Raw genomic sequence first — 16982 nt, 5'->3', positions numbered from 1 at the left:
CGGCGCGGGAGGGACGGCGCCGAGGAAGAATCGGCCGGAGAGATGAGAGCGTGGAGAGAGAAGAGGAAACGGGGAAAAAAAGAAGGGTTTTTTTATATTTAAAACGTGATTACCGAGAGTTATACCAAATCCTCTCGGTTTTTATTAAATTAAATTCCGAGAGTTAATTGAAAACTCTCGGTTTTTGATTTGAATTCCGAGAGTTTATACTAAACCTCTCGGTTTTATTTTTTGTTTTTACAATTAAATATAAATGCCAAAAACCGAGAGTTGTATATTAAACTCTCGGTTTTTTTTGTATTTTTACAATAAAAATTAATTACCCAAAACCGAGAGTTGTATATTAAACTCTCGTATTTTTTTTTTATATTTTTTACAATTAAATTTAATTGCCCAAAACCGAGAGTTGTATATTAAACTCTCGGTTTTTATATTTTTATAATTTTTAAAAAACCGAGAGGCTTTGGTAAATCTGTCGTTTTTTATGCATATTTCCGAAGGTTATATATTTAACTTTCGGTTTTACAACATCACAAATTATTAAATTATTTGGTTTCTCACTTTCTAATAACGTTGAACAACATTAATTTAACACATTTGATATCCTTAAAACATTTCCCAATTCATATGATCAAACATTACACAAATACATAGGATAATCAAACATAAACATTCATATACACTTCTATATATAATCAAACACATTCATAAACATTTTAACATTAAAGACAATCTGAATTTTTAAAATAAAAACACACACTTGATTATATTACTTAGGAGTCTAGATTGGAAGGTAGAAAACCAAAGAATTTAACAATTTTTCAAATGCTAATTCCGAAAGTTATATAATTAACTTTCGGAAATATCCATCAAAACCGAAGGGTTTATATAAAACCCTCGTTCTTGAGAAATGTAAAATCCGAAAGTTTATAGAAAACTTTCGGTTTTGATTGTTATTTTCGAAAGTTAATTATATGTCTTTCGGAATTAGCACTTGACAATTTTTTAAATTCTATGGTTTTTCACCTTCTAATGACCTATAACAATATTAATTTACCACATTTGATGTCTTTAAAATATTGCACAATCCATATGATCAAACATTACATACATTCATAAGATAATCAAACATGAACATTCATATAGACTTCTCTATAATAATCAAACACAATCATAAATATTTGAACATGAAACACAATATTAATTTTTAAAATAGAACACGAAAATGATTATATTAGTTAGAAGTTAAGATTAGTGGGTTAAAAACAAAATAATTGAACAAACTAGGTAGTGTTAAAACCGAAAGTTATAAAATTAACTTTCGGTTTTGATGTGTATTTGCGAAGGTTTTAAATATACCTCTCGGTCTTGACCTTGATCAGAAGTTTTTTGGGAATTGTTAAATCCGAAGGTTTATTTGAAAACCTTCGGTTTTTACCCTCCCCCATACTTAGAAAATTTTCCGATATTTTTAATGTAAGGACAAAACCGAAGGTTTATTTGAAAACCTTCGGTTTTTACCCTTCCCCATACTTAGAAAAAAATCTGAAAATTTTAATGTAAGGTCAAAACCGAAGGTTTATTTGAAAACCTTCGGTTTTTACGGTAAAACACCGAAGGTTTATTTGAAAACCTTCGGTTTTTAACCTTCCCCATACTTAGAAAAAAATCTGATTTTTTAATGTAGGGTCAAAACCGAAGGTTTATTTGAAAACCTTCGGTTTTTACCCTTTCCCATACTTAGAAAAAAATCTGATTTTTTTAAGGTAGGGTAAAAACCGAAGGTTTATTTGAAAACCTTCGGTTTTTACCCTTCCCCATACTTAGAAAAAAATCTGATTTTTTTAAGGTAGGGTAAAAACCGAAGGTTTATTTGAAAACCTTCGGTTTTTACCCTTCCCCATACTTAGAAAAAAATCTGATTTTTTTAATGTAGGGTCAAAACCGAAGGTTTATTTGAAAACCTTCGGTTTTTAACCTTCCCCATATACTTAGAAAAAAATCTGATTTTTTAATGTAGGGTCAAAACCGAAGGTTTATTTGAAAACCTTCGGTTTTTACCCTTTCCCATACTTAGAAAAAAATCTGATTTTTTTAAGGTAGGGTAAAAACCGAAGGTTTATTTGAAAACCTTCGGTTTTTACCCTTCCCCATACTTAGAAAAAAATCTGATTTTTTTAAGGTAGGGTAAAAACCGAAGGTTTATTTGAAAACCTTCGGTTTTTACCCTTCCCCATACTTAGAAAAAAATCTGATTTTTTTAATGTAGGGTCAAAACCGAAGGTTTATTTGAAAACCTTCGGTTTTTACCCTTTCCCATACTTGGAAAAAAATCTGATTTTTTTAAGGTAGGGTAAAAACCGAAGGTTTATTTGAAAACCTTCGGTTTTTACCCTTCCCCATACTTAGAAAAAAATCTGATTTTTTTAATGTAGGGTCAAAACCGAAGGTTTATTTGAAAACCTTCGGTTTTTACCCTTTCCCATACTTGGAAAAAAATCTGATTTTTTTAAGGTAGGGTAAAAACCGAAGGTTTATTTGAAAACCTTCGGTTTTTACCCTTCCCCATACTTAGAAAAAAATCTGATTTTTTTAAGGTAGGGTAAAAACCGAAGGTTTATTTGAAAACCTTCGGTTTTTACCCTTCCCCATACTTAGAAAAATATCTGATTTTTTAAAGGTAGGGTAAAAACCGAAGGTTTATTTGAAAACCTTCGGTTTTTACGAAAACAAAACCGAAGGTTTTCAAATAAACTTTCGGTTTTGGCGATGCGGTTTTTTTTAAAAAAATATGAAAAGTCAACAAAACATAATTATTTAATAAAACATATTAAACCAAACCAAATAAACATAATAACAATAATTCATAAATATTAAAACATAACTGTCATAAACCCATAATAAATCCATAATAAATCTACAAATTAATTATTAGATGGGGTGGAAGGAGCGGGTGGTTGATTCAGTCGACTCCTCAACAAGACAAGTTCTTGTTCGAGATTCTCTAATCTCTGAGACATTTCGGCCCGGTCCGCTTTGATTTCACTGAGCAAACGACCTCTTTCGGCATCCCTTAGTCGGATTTGTTCCATTTCCAGCGTCATCTTTCTGACCTCTTCCTCACGTGCCGCAATTTCTGATTGTGTTATCAGATTCTGGTAACACGGATGCAGTTTCTCCGGTGTACGCCGAAGTCTCTTCCATGTCGAATCATCACCCATATCCTAAATGCATTTCAGATATATGTATATATATATATATATTCATTAAACAAAATAACGTAAACTAACATAAATCTAGATCTATAATATATATATACAAACTTAAGAAAAATCTAAATCTTACAATAAACAAAACAAAAAAACCAAATCAAACAAATTACCTGAAGAGAGGAGAAGAACCCGCGGCTTGGAGGAGGCAGGCGGCGGCGGAGGCGGAAGAGAGAGAAAGGAGAGAAGCCGAATGAAAAAGAGAAGGGTTAGGGTTTGTATTTTATAGAGGTTGAGGCCGAAGGTTTTCATAAAACTTTCGGTTTTGATATAAGTCAAAACCGAGGGTTTATTATAAAACCTTGGAAAAACCAATTTCAAAAATTTGATTTTTTTTTATTGAGCAAAACCGAAGGTTCTTTGTAAAACTTTCGGAAATGAAATTTTCAAAAAAGGCAAAACCGAAGGGTCTTTGAATACCCTTCGCAATTAAAAAACCAAGGGATTTCAAAACCGAAGGTTTTTCCTAAAACCTTCGCAAATAACCCACACCCAACACTTAGAATTTTTTTGGGTTTTTTGGGAAGGTAAAAACCGAAAGTTCTTTGTAGAACTTTCGGTAATAATTAACAAACCCGAAGGTTTTACACCCCACTCGGAATCTATTTTTAATCCCGAAGGATTTGTTCCTCTCGGGAGTATTTAGGAGAGGTTTACAAAACTTTCGGGAAAAACCGTCGGTAAAGGTCCTTTTTTTACTAGTGAGCTAGAATTTCAATTATATTGTTGGTTTGAGAACTTAATATAAAGAATTAATTATAATTAGATTTTAAATTTGAATTCTTATAAAATTATTAAGAAAAAAATAAAAATAAAAATTTATAAATCTCTTAAAGTTATTACATTTTTAAACTCAAGGTTTATTTTTTTAAATAAATTAACACGACATTTAATATTACTTTTCACTCTAATTAAAATATTGGAAGTGACAATAGAACTTATTAATTTCATATATCCTTATTTATAATTGTAATTCAATTTTAATTTTTAAACAATTAAAATTGAAATTATAATTAACTCTAATTCAGTTAAATTCATTCTCACTCTCTTAATTTTCGTACATAATCTTATTATTTATATAATAGTCATCTTTGTAAAATTTGTGGTTATTGTTATTTTCTTCAAATTCTTAATTAGCATAATAATATAAATAAAAAATTTAGAACTGTTATTCTTAATTGGGAAGCATTAATTAATTAAACTTTCATATATAATTTAATTACATTAAAAAATTGAAACAAACAACAAAATTGTATAATTAAACCTAATGGTGTAAGCGGTTCGGTTCATTAACCGAAATTCAAATTCAAATTGTCGACGTCGGTTTACTTTTAAACTGTCGGTTAGATCGGTTCAGTTTGGACCGGTTTAATATATAAATTTGATCTTGTTTTTGGGTTATAACAACGTGTATTATTTGAATGTATTTAAAAACAAGATTCGATAACATAATTCATGAATATTAAAAAAAATTTAAAACACAAATGTATATATACTAAGAATTATTTTTCAATAAAAATGAGTCAACAATTTTAAAATTAAATTTATCTATTACTAATAATTAATATTTTTTTATAGTCTACTAATCCGTTCTTATGTTAATGATATTCTCTCACTATTATTATTTTAAATATGTCTTATGATTATGATGTAATACACATTACTCACCATTGTTGATTTAATGTTTGATCTATGTATATTAATTTTAAATATTTGGTCGGTTTGAGCGATTTCAATAGTGTTGAACCGACAAACCAAACTGTTGGGATCAGTTTGGTAAAAAATGTACCTTAATGAATTTGGTTTAGCCGGTTCGGTTTGATATTCGGTTCTGTTTGAACGGTTTCAGTTTGGTTTAATCGGTTACTTACACTCTTAACTATACTGACTAGCTACTTAAATTATAATTGAAAACATAACCAACCAAAAAAAACTTAATATTATAAACAACCTAACTTTGTTGTGTCAACTTCTAAAATGAAACGAGTGGACCCTAAAACAATGACAGGAAGTAAAGAAGATGTTGAACGTTATTGTTCTTCCATCTCTTTCAATTTGATGCTTTCATCCCTGTCTTATTTGTTAAATTATTATTATTATTTTTTTTACTGAAAGCAACATATATATACATGAAAAATAACATTAATTAATTAAAAAATATATATGTATTGAAATGACCTCGAAGTTTGTGAGGGTTAAAATGCTATTCATAACTCTTTACAAGTTTTCTAAGACGTGACATATAAAGAAAAAGGGGACCAGAGGCGGATAGATATATTGCATTCATCTCCACATATATAGTGTTTAATGTAACATCTGACAAAGAAGAAGTTGTGTTCTATATATAAGTGGTCCACAAAATGCCCACAATTGCAGAATGCAATAATAGTTCTAATAATAATGTGATCAATTTACTCAATTTACTCAATTTACTCAATTTACTCAATTTACATCTTATTATTTTACAATTACTATTATTTTTACAGATTATTGTTATGGTAAAACAATGGTTGGATCTATAGTCTATAGGTACTATGGTTTTGAAAAGATAAAATAGATGGTTAATTGGACAAATTTTAGACTTTAAGGTCCAATATGATTTAAGACTGTAACTATGGGACCGATAAATATGACCTTTTTTTGTCCCCATTTACCGCGGTGTGTAATTGTAAAAAAGTTGATATTATTGACAATTGAATCAGCTTTTCACAAAAGACTAACCCTGCAAAATATTTTTAAAAAAGAACTTATTATAAAAAAAATTGAGATACAAAAGTCAACAATCTCGTACAGTTACATAACTTAAATCTACCTTAAGAGAAAATTAATGCATTATCTGCATTATTTGACAATTAATGCATTATCTCAAATTTGTTAATATATATATATATATATATATATATATATATATATATATATATATATATATATATATATATATATATATATTGATGTGGGTTATTTTTAAAATTTTAAGATTCTTTATATTGATTCACAATGAAATAAATATAATTTATGACAATGTTATCATAACAAACTTATTAAATGAAAAAAAATCTAAATCATCCTCAAGAGTAAGGAGCACCAAAACACTCCTACAAAAGTCATGCTACCTAAGAAAATAGAGGTATTGGTGGGGATTTTCCATCATCATCTATGATAAATTAACTACCAAAAATACAATAAAATAAATGAATATCATAAAAATTAAAAAATAAAAACTCCCAACAAAGAAGTAAAATCTCTAAAATCAACTATTTTGTGTGCATGATCGGTTTACTACTTTTGGTGGAGCTCATCTTCTCTTTGGGTACATAATCAAACATCATTCCTCATTATCACACATCATTTGCCTCTCTTTTAGGATCTGAACTCAAGGTCCTTTTATGACCAAAATCTTAATATGTCATTTTAAACCAAACACAACCTTAATATTAATTAACTTTTGGATTTATTACCCAATTATCAATTGTAGCTAGTTTCATCCTTGGTTTTTGGGGTTCTTTTTCTAAAAAATCTGATTGATTAAATTTTTTAGAAATTCAGTTAATTTTTTTTATTATTATTAAAGACCAAGCCATTTTTTCTTCTCTCTTTTCAATGACAAATTAATTTTAAATAACTAAATAAATGGTATTTTTAATATTTTAATAGATTAAAAAAATAATTAAATAGATGAAGTGATGATAATTATGTTTTAAGTAAAAATCCTTTAAAAAACTTAAAAACCCAAAGATCAAACAAGCTCTTAATGTATATTCATCAATTATTATAATCACTAATCAAAATATAATTAATTCTTTATTTATTTTAAAGAAAAAATCATTATTTTATAAAAAAACTCATTTAATCTAAAAATTAAACAAAATCAAAATATTTATATATGTATACAAAATGTCTATTTAACCAAATAAACTATACTTCTTGCAAATGTCTCATTCATAAACTATAATTATATTTTTTTGATTATGAAAGGGATAAACTATAAATTATAACAAAAAAAAAAATGTTGTTTTCAAAATTTGAAGTGTCCAATACAAATATATATAATATTGATTTGAATTTAAGGGAAAAAAGAGAGGATAATAAGTATAGACGTGGATGTATTTTGGTTCAATGAAAATGAAAATGAAAATGAAAAGAAACAGGTTTAAGACATGTTTGGATGAGAAGAGAATTGTTGTATGGATCGGAGATATGGATGCATGCAAAGCAAACGTCTTTTTCAATCCAACTAGCTAATGCAAAATGGAGTTATGATGACCATGGAACACCTATCTTAATTAATTTCTCCGACAGCAACTCTCTTTCTCTCTCTTATAGTTATACGGCCAAATTTCGATGATGTTAACTTATGGGTCTAGTTTCTTGCCCATGGCTTTTCCACTTTGCCAATTTTGTCACTCAAACTAGCAATCTTTTCTTTTTTACAAAGATCATAGTTTCTACTTATTCAGATTTTCGATTGGGACACTTCATTGCTTAATAATTCACATCAATTCTTTTTTATATTAATATTCAAATATATATGTAATTAGCTATTAGATAATGTTTTAAGAACTATTTAAGAGTTATTGTAACTAAATATTTTTTTTTTATTATTTTTCGCATGAATTACATAACTCAATTTATTAATTAAAATATTAAATATTTTAAAACATATATTTTATCATTATATATTAATATAAAAAATAAAATATTTGAAAAAATGAGTTACCATCGTTAACATGTTTTTTTCCTATATGATTATTTGGATAATATGATTTTATATAATTTTGAAAAAATGAGTTTTTATTTTTATAAAAGTACTTAGAGATATTATTATATAATAATAAAATATTTGAAATACTCGTAGAATCAGTTAGAAAGCTAATAACGGTTTTTGAAAACTAACACGGGTTAATCTTTTTATGTTCGTGACTTACCATCTTTCTTTTTCTTACATAATTGTTTTTCATTAAATTTAATTTTTCTGATGTCATGGTTTATTTCATTTTGTTTAAACGACTCTCATTTTCAATAAACTATAGATAATTTTTAAAAAAATATATTTTGAAAAGAAATATATATACATAGAATCTTGAAATTTGAAAATCTTAAATTGTTTTTTCTTTCTAATATATAATTAATTAACCATTTTTTTACAAAATAAAAGAAATATGAGAACCTTTATACTCTAATTTGTTTCTTTTTCTTTTTTTTTTTAAATTGGAAAGATAGCACCATCCTAAACTAATGATCTTCTCATTTCAATTTAGTTTTCTTAATGATAATTAAAATGGTGACATTTGATATTGTTCATGGTTATGTTGAGTTAATAATAATAATAATAATAAAAGAAGTTTATAATGAGGGGGACAAGTTGCAGTTGAGATGAATGGTGGAAGACCTTATAAATGACATAAGCTATGTATACATATATAAATACATAAAATGGTCCCTATATGTTTATATATTGAGGTTGAAGAGTCATGAGTCGTCTCTAAGCTCTGATGCAAGTGTGACTTTAATGAGCAAAGAGGGGGGCTTGTTTGAATGAAGGGTTGCTGTTGTTGTATATACATATATGTATGTATTTCATGTGGGCCTTTAATTTTGCTTTCTCTGCCTGCACCTTCAAATCGATCCAATTGATATGCATTGTGGGTGGCCCCGACCGAAGATGGTGACATATCCTACAAAGCTAGAATTATGAGGTTTTGGAGTCGAGGAATAATTGCAAAATGGGACAAGCATGCAACCCACCTTACCCCTCCTACACTAGATTCAATTTCCCATTTTCACTTCTTTTTATTTCATTTTCCCATCTTCATTTTCAAATTCATTCATTCATTCATTAAACTTATATAATCCAATCCAATCCAACCTTGTAACAATAAAACTCACTCTCATGCCATGGCTCCACAATATGAGGAGGGTTTACTTTTTAATAATCATTGTACTCCTCTATGAGGGTACACCCATTACCTTAATTTCCTATAGCTACTTTCTTAATTTCCTCGAATTAATTATAATATTAATCATATTGTCCATGCCCTCGTGTAGAATAAATACATCATGACAAAAATCAAACTGTAACCATTAAATTATCAACTATGGTAAGCTTAATTAATTACAAATATTAATCAGTTAATTATAATGAATCAATTCATCTTCTTCATGAGGACCACTTAATTTAACAGACAATTAATAATAGTCATCACCCATCACCCATCAAGAACTCACTTACCAGTTACCATGGTCCTAGAGAGAGACTCAGTAATTTCATTTAGGTCAGGAATCCGGTAAATATATATTTCACTGCATGCTCTTAACTCTCACCACCTAACCCTAGTTTCATTTTTGTTCCTTAAACCTTCCCTAGCTAGTTGAATTATTTAAATAATATAACATAATCATATTTTTTCTCATAATTTTTTAAGTAACCCACTATAAAATAAGGTCTAATTTTTAAAATTACTCAATTTTTAATAATCAATAACAAGACTGGAATGGATGACGTCATTAGATCGACATAAATTGAAAAAGCTACAATAAAGAAAGAATTCAACCTCAAGTACTTTTACTGTATATTAATAAATTAAATAAATAATAGAATATATATAGAATAGGATCCGTCGTCTCTTTTGACATTCCCGTCCATCGTCCACACCTTTCTCTCTCTATACCTATCTATCTATCTCTCCCAAGAACATTATACTATTCTAGCTAGAGTTAGGGTTTTGATTCCTTGTTCTTCCTTTAATATATTTAATAATAATAATTATTATTATTAAATATAAACGATGGAGAAGAGCAATAGTGATCATCATCATCAGTCGACTAATATCACCCATGACTTTATGAGAGTAGAATCCTTTTCTCAGTTACCCTTCATCCGACCACCCCCTCCTCCTACTCCCCTTTTCAAAGAAAAACCCCTACGCCTCTTCGGCATAGAATTCAACGGTACTATTTCTACTACTACCACCGATTCTACCGGTGACCAAATCCTTAACGAATTAGAAAATACCGACAAAGAACAAGACCAAGACGGTTCAAACCCTAACGATGTCGCCACCGCTGCAGCAGGAGAGATAATGACCATCGCCAATGGTAACAATAATGGCAATAGGAAGTTCGAGTGTCATTATTGTTGTAGAAACTTCCCCACTTCACAAGCTTTGGGCGGCCATCAAAACGCTCATAAAAGAGAACGCCAGCACGCTAAACGCGTCCATCTCCAATCCGCCGCCGTTCTTCACGGTGCTTTAGGTGGCTGGCCATCGCCAATTCCTCCCTCCTCCATCGCTTATCACTCAAGGTTATAAGTAAATCTTATTAATTAATTAGGTCATGAGTGTGTTTTTCGTTAATAATAATAATAATTACCTTAAAGTGCTTTATTATTTGTAAACCATAATTGGTACTATTTATGGGTTATTAACTTATTAAATATCTTAGGTTGTACGAAAATCATCATGGATCTTACTACACTCATCCGCCGCCAATAAACGGGAGTCCATTGGGTCTGTGGCGAATCCCAACCGTCCAAACTTCTTCATCTTTTCATCGTGACCGTCATTCCATGCCCATGTTCACGGATCTCAACGAATCATTCAGGCAGCCGTCGTCGGCGCCGCCACCACCGTCTTTGATGATCGGAGGACCTGTAGCCGGTCCTTCGCTACGACACTTTTACAAACACAAACCGGCCGCAGTTCAAGATCACCACGTCAGCTTGGATCTTCACCTATAGGCAATTCTCTCTTCTTTCTTTCTTTTTTACAGAATCTTATTACAATGCTAATTTATCGATATTACCATTTATTAGATTGGATAAGATTTTTCTCAAGATAGCTTAATTATCGTTTGACATTGTGAGCATTGTTATTTTAGCGATGTTGTACTTTCGTCTTTTAATATTCAGTAGAGTTTGATTTAATTAAAATGTCTGCAACTTGCTAAAAAAATAAACCTCATTCCAAACAAGACTTTTCATGTGGTCCCATACATTGAATTTTCCATTTGTAGATGTAAGTATATGTAGTACTTGTTGTAGCTTACAAATGTACTGAATGATGAAGCATCTTAAGGTTTTGTCACATAAATTAATTAATACTTTTAACATTTTTTTTATTTAAATAATTTTTAAAACTACAATTTTATTTTTAAAGGTCAAAAAAATAAATTTATTACCGATTTACTAATAATTACATATTAACATGTATAAAATATGTTTGAAAAATGTGATTTTTCAAAAACTAAATATAAAACAATTAGAGCCTAAAAATGGCTCCTTGTGTAAAACTCACACAGATTCTTACACCACAATGCATGTGTGATAAATTTAGGAATGTCAGAAGGAAAGAAATCATCCAGAAACTTTTATGTTTAAATTTTTCTATATACTATTAAGGTAAATTACATTCTTATTTATACAATAGAAATTCAGTTACATTGTTTTATACTTATTATTTAAACATATAATATTTCTAATTATATTTACACTCCCTTTAAATTGGGAGATACAAATTATGTTTCCCTAACATACAAATCTTTAAATATAGTCCTTGGTAGCGATTTGGTTAAAACATCGGCAATTTGGAACCGTGATGGAATGTGAGAAAGTTCAACTACCCCATAGGTAACAAGAATGTTGATCAACGTTGTTGGGAACCTGTACATTATCATGAGAAGCAAAACAAGATCTATATTGAGGTGAGAACCTTTCATAAGATACGAAATTATCAATCGAGTGTTAAGTACAAGATCTTTGTCCTCTTCTCAAAGCAATAGATAAGTTAAGAATATCATCATCAACATAACTATGATCAAGTGAAATGCTAATACCCGAGTGTTCTTGTGGAGTTGGATTCAGCCCGACATTGACGATTGATGTGATAAAAAGTGTGTTTGGTCTTCAGATGACATCGATTTAGGAGTATATGTAGAAGTATAAGTGGAAGAGGAAGAAGTAAGAGTGGTAATAGTAGCGGAAGATGGAGAATTATCAAATTGTTCTATAATGGGAGTGGAAGATTGTGCAAAATATTGATATTCATCTAGATTCTCCTCCTAAATATCGGAAGCCAAAAAATAAGGTTAATTCTCAAAAAATGTAACATCCATGGTGGTGTGTTATTAGTGGAAGGAGAATAGCAACGATATCCCTTTTGGAATGGTGCATAACCGATGAATATGCATTTTTCGGATTTATGATCAAGTTTGTTTCTATTGCGATGGATGTGAACAAATGATTAACACCCAAACACTTTAGGAGGAGGGTAGAAGAAATTAGTTTAGCGTGTGAAAAGAATGATAAATGACATTGGACTGGAGTTTGAAATTTTAGTATTTTTGAAGACATTCGATTGATAAGATAAGCTGTTGTAGAGACGACATCCCCACAAAAATATTTAAGTACATTAGACAAAAATAAAAGAGATTGTGTAACCTCGAGAATATGGCAATTATTGCGTTCGACAACCCCATTTTGTTGAGGTGTGTCAAGACATGAACTATGATGAACAATGCCTTTAGTAGAAAGAAATTGACCAAGAGTGTGATTAAAAAAATCTTTGGCATTGTCCGTTTTTATGGTAAGTATTCCACATTTGAATTGTGTGGAATTGTTTAAAAATTTCGTTGACTTCTTATTTTTCTTTCATTAGAAATAACCAAGTCAAACGAGTGTGATTATCCACAAAAGAACCAAATCAACGTTTACTAGTTAAAGTTTTTTTTATCGATGGACCTCAAACATCAATGTGAAACAATGAAAATGGTTTAGAAGCAATGTACGATAATAGAGGAAAAGGAACACGACAATGTTTAACAAATTGATACACTTCACATTGAAATGAACTAAACTTTGCATTAAGAAACAATTCGGAAAAGAATTTACAAGATACATGAAATTATGGTGACATAATCTATAATGTCATAACATGATTTTAGCATTTTGATCAGAAGTGACATTAAAAGCAGTAGAAAGCAAACTAGAGGCATAAGATAGATTTCTGCGTAGAACATAGAGTCCTGAACACAACTCTATATTGTCAATCGTCGTTACCGAATCTGTATATTGAAACACACAATAATGAGAATAAAAATTAGCATTGCACTCACTAGTGAAAAGTGCCCAATTACCGAGAGTTGTCTCCGAGAGCATTCTAACACTCTTGGTAATATTATTTTTGCCGAGAGCTTTATTCTACATTCAGTGATAATTCGTTTGTTACTAAGAGCATTCATTCGTCCTTGTAAATATTTCTTATTACCGAGAGAATTTCCTATTGATCTCTCGACAATATTCATTTAATAATTTTGTCGAGGGCTTTATTGGGTGCCCTCGGAGAAAGTTATTTATTTAGGGCCTGTCCGAAATAGGCTTATTTGGTTTATTTTTGATAAAGTGACCAAAAAACCGGTATGAAATAGGGTTAAATTTATTTAGGTAGAATAGATTTTGAGACAATTAAGTCCCCATATGTGTTAAGAATTATAAAGGGTGCCATTGAATAAAAAACACTAGGCAACTCCTCCCGCCATTTCCCCTGCTCCTATCTCTCTCTAAGGACGTTTTTTCCAAATTCAGATTGATCGTCTTTAAGCTTATTTCTGCGGCTATATCATAGATTAGGACGCACGCAGCTAGGCAACGATAAGATTCAACATATCCACGTTTCCTTCGACTTTCCACCGCTTCTGTCTTTAGATCTGAAAATCGCTAGGCAACAGTAAGATTCAACATTAACACGCTTCCTTCGACTTTCCACCACTTCTCTTTGTCTCTAGATCTGAAAATCGATTGAGCTGTTGAAATCTACGGTAATATTTCTGATGTCGCGGCTAAATTAATTTCTTTTTGTTATTAGGGTAATAGAAATGTCGTATAAGCCAACTGAGTCTCGGTATCATGATGTCGCTCGTTGGGATGCACATCCAGAACAGTCAAGGTTCTTCCTGGAATTGTTAGCAAAACAGAAGAGGGAAGGGCGACTCCTACGAGGAAATCCCACGACCACTCATTACAATACAATGATTAAAACTTTTTGGAATGAATTTTAGATTCACCACGTGAAGGCCCAATTGAAAAACTATTTCTCCACCAAGAAGCAGCTATGGAACTTGGTGTGCTGGGTCCACAATTGCATTGGTATCTCATGGGACCATGAAAGGAAGATGGTCATAGCGAGTCCTAAGTGGTGGGATGTGAACAAGGTAAGCTCAATGATAGTATGTGTTCTATTGTACAGATTCATTTGATTTTTAATCATGTAGGAGCGTAAGTGGTTATCATCTTTGAAGGACAAAGTTATACCCGACTATAATCTGTTGGAAGAGGTTTTTAGAGGCCAACATGCTGAGGGCCTTCACTTGCGTGATCCATTGGTTCCACGGGTTCCCCCAAACGAAGGAGTAGGGGATTCTTCGCATTCGGAGGATGTTCATTTCAGTGATCCCTAGGAAATTACAAACCCAAACAAGGTAGTTGAAGATCGTAGGAGAACTAATACTACTCCATCCTTAGACAACAGCAAGAAGAAGCAAAAAGGCAAATCCTTAGACATCAAGTCCTCCACTCCGGTTGTCCAGCACATTGAAGAGCTCATGTTAGACATCTTTGACAAGTTGGACGAGAGGAGATCACGTAGATAAGTGGAGATGTCCAAGACCATTGAGAGTGTAACAACTACATCTACACCTACACTTGCAACCTTTGAGGAGGTGATACTTGTTCTCTTGAATGAAATGATGATGGATGTTACTTCAGACATGTTCCAACAGGCACAGGATATGTTCATAGAAAGCAAGTACACGAGGGTGGTCCTGCTCCGTCAAAGGCCAGAGACAAGGTGGGCATGGCTTTTGAAAACTCTAGATAGGCGCAAGACGCATGTTTCAACGCCCTCCAAAAACCATGGCCCATCAAGTAGTCAATGATGTTTGTTCTCCCATCCAATTGTGTGTTCACTCCGAGACAATTTCATTTCAGTTCGTCATGTTTGAATGTTAATTGTTGTGTGTTGAGGATTTTCGGTTATTCAATTTCGTTTAGTATGTTGTGTGATTGTTGTGTGTTGATATAAATTCATGAAAGAAAAAGTTAATTCTCCAATTAATAAACAATTCATAATTTAGCACTATAGGTAAAAGCATACACAATTTCAACCGTTGATGATTCTACATGATTCTGATTTTGAGTATTATGAAATCAACTGTCTTCAACCAAAACCATCTTCATTTAGAGGCATTACATTACAAAAACCAAATTATATACATTAAGGGCCATCATCTGAATTCATAGATTGTTCTTGCTATATTGTCACGATCCACATTCCAATCCTCTTCACGAAGGGCTTCAGGGAAGGTGATCTATTGAGGTCGATGCTAACATCGTCCTCTTCCTCTACTTGTTGTTCAACAGACTCCAAGTAAATGTCATTCATGCGTCTGCGAACGAAGTTATGAAGAGCTGCAGTTGAATCAATGATGGCCAACTGTTTCCAGACTTTGAAACCAACAAGAGAATAGCCTTTTTGAACAATATGTCACTTATTTTTCCAGACGCCGAACATCCTCTCAATCACTGATCTTAAGCCCGAGTGGATGAGATTGAAAAACTCTTCTGAATTATCCGGTGCATTGTGTTCAAATTCATGAGGATGGTAACGCCTATATCTATATGGCGCCATGAACCCTGGCTTGTTCACATAGCCGCTGTCACATATGTAGAATTTACCTGTAAAATACATCATTCAGCTTCATGAAAACGCATATGAGGCTACACGTGTGACACATTTACTTGAGAGTGGCTCTGGAAAATGCAATGTTTCTGTGGTTCTACACGTATTTAGCACATGAGTGTCATGGTAGGACCCCTCAACACCGGATGCGAAGTACGTGAACAACAAATCGTGATCACAAATAGCGAGCACATTGGTAGTAGGGATACGTGGACGGCCATGCCAATTTATGAATTCAACTGATGGAGGATGCATGGGAACATGTGCTCCGTCGAGCACCCCGATACATCCTTGTACTTTAAAAATGAGTTAATTAATTAAAAACAAACTGAAGACAATGGTTGTCCAGATACGTACCTGGAATGCGCGGAGAATGGGCGAAGGGAGTGTGAACTTGTGGTACACCCTAGTTTGATCCACAGGTCTTACCTCATCTACGTACAGTCGATGGAGAGGTACCAGCATCCTCGACAGAATTCTGGACATGGTATCCTTCATGTGTCCAAACGTGATTGAAACTCTAGCCATGCCTCCGGCATACGCAAAGTAGTTCAATGTTATTATAACTTTTTTTTCTAGACATATAGAGCAACCCGTAGTGTTTACATGATAGCGATTTATGAAGACGTCTACAAGTTCTCGCAAGTAGTTGGTATTCATCCTTGTGGTCTTCATACACCTCTGGTTGCTTTGTAGACACTCCATTACGATTTCGTAACTACGAGAAGAGATCAATCTAGGTTGTCGGGGGATTGACCTTGAGTTGGAAGGAAGACTCGCCTCAAGGGTTGCAAGTACACATATCATCCCCGCCACATAGTAGCCCAATTCGATATCCTCGTCTTCATTGTTGTCCATCTCTCACGGTGGTTTCAATAGTGTGAGTGGTAACATCTGCCCCAACAAGGATAACGCTGGGTGTTGTGGTAGGTATGGAGGTAGTTGAATTTAATGATCATTAAATCTTCTACAAGTACAAAGT

The 16982-nt window shown here is 31.9% G+C and overlaps 2 protein-coding genes across 2 annotated transcripts; one reads left to right on the top strand and one right to left on the bottom strand.

Moving 5' to 3' along the window:
- Positions 1-9894: 9894 nt before the first annotated feature.
- LOC124921047 (zinc finger protein GIS) lies at positions 9895-11169 on the top strand. The gene is made up of 2 exons (XM_047461648.1): positions 9895-10572; positions 10713-11169. The coding sequence occupies exons 1-2, from the start codon at positions 10055-10057 to the stop codon at positions 11005-11007; spliced, it is 813 nt and encodes a 270-aa protein (XP_047317604.1). The 5' UTR covers positions 9895-10054; the 3' UTR covers positions 11008-11169.
- A 4517-nt stretch (positions 11170-15686) lies between these two features.
- LOC124922209 lies at positions 15687-16548 on the bottom strand. The gene is made up of 2 exons (XM_047462974.1): positions 16060-16548; positions 15687-15996 (listed from the first exon to the last, which is right to left on the bottom strand). The coding sequence occupies exons 1-2, from the start codon at positions 16253-16255 to the stop codon at positions 15806-15808; spliced, it is 387 nt and encodes a 128-aa protein (XP_047318930.1). The 5' UTR covers positions 16256-16548; the 3' UTR covers positions 15687-15805.
- Between the last annotated feature and the right edge of the window lie 434 nt (positions 16549-16982).

Source organism: Impatiens glandulifera, chromosome 1, assembly GCF_907164915.1.
Source record: "Impatiens glandulifera chromosome 1, dImpGla2.1, whole genome shotgun sequence".
Classification (NCBI taxonomy): domain Eukaryota; kingdom Viridiplantae; phylum Streptophyta; class Magnoliopsida; order Ericales; family Balsaminaceae; genus Impatiens; species Impatiens glandulifera.
The sequence above is the reverse complement of the archived record's forward strand: the minus strand, read 5'-3'. Positions and strand labels throughout refer to the sequence as shown.

Bases quoted from the DNA above. Each gene is read 5' to 3' on its own strand.
- LOC124921047 (XM_047461648.1), top strand. From the start codon at position 10,055: ATGGAGAAGAGCAATAGTGATCATCATCATCAGTCGACTAATATCACC. The intron at 10,573-10,712 runs GTTATAAGTAAA...TAAATATCTTAG, and splicing joins TCCATCGCTTATCACTCAAG to GTTGTACGAAAATCATCATG.
- LOC124922209 (XM_047462974.1), bottom strand. From the start codon at position 16,255: ATGCATCCTCCATCAGTTGAATTCATAAATTGGCATGGCCGTCCACGT. The intron at 15,997-16,059 runs GTAAATGTGTCA...TGTATTTTACAG, and splicing joins TTTTCCAGAGCCACTCTCAA to GTAAATTCTACATATGTGAC.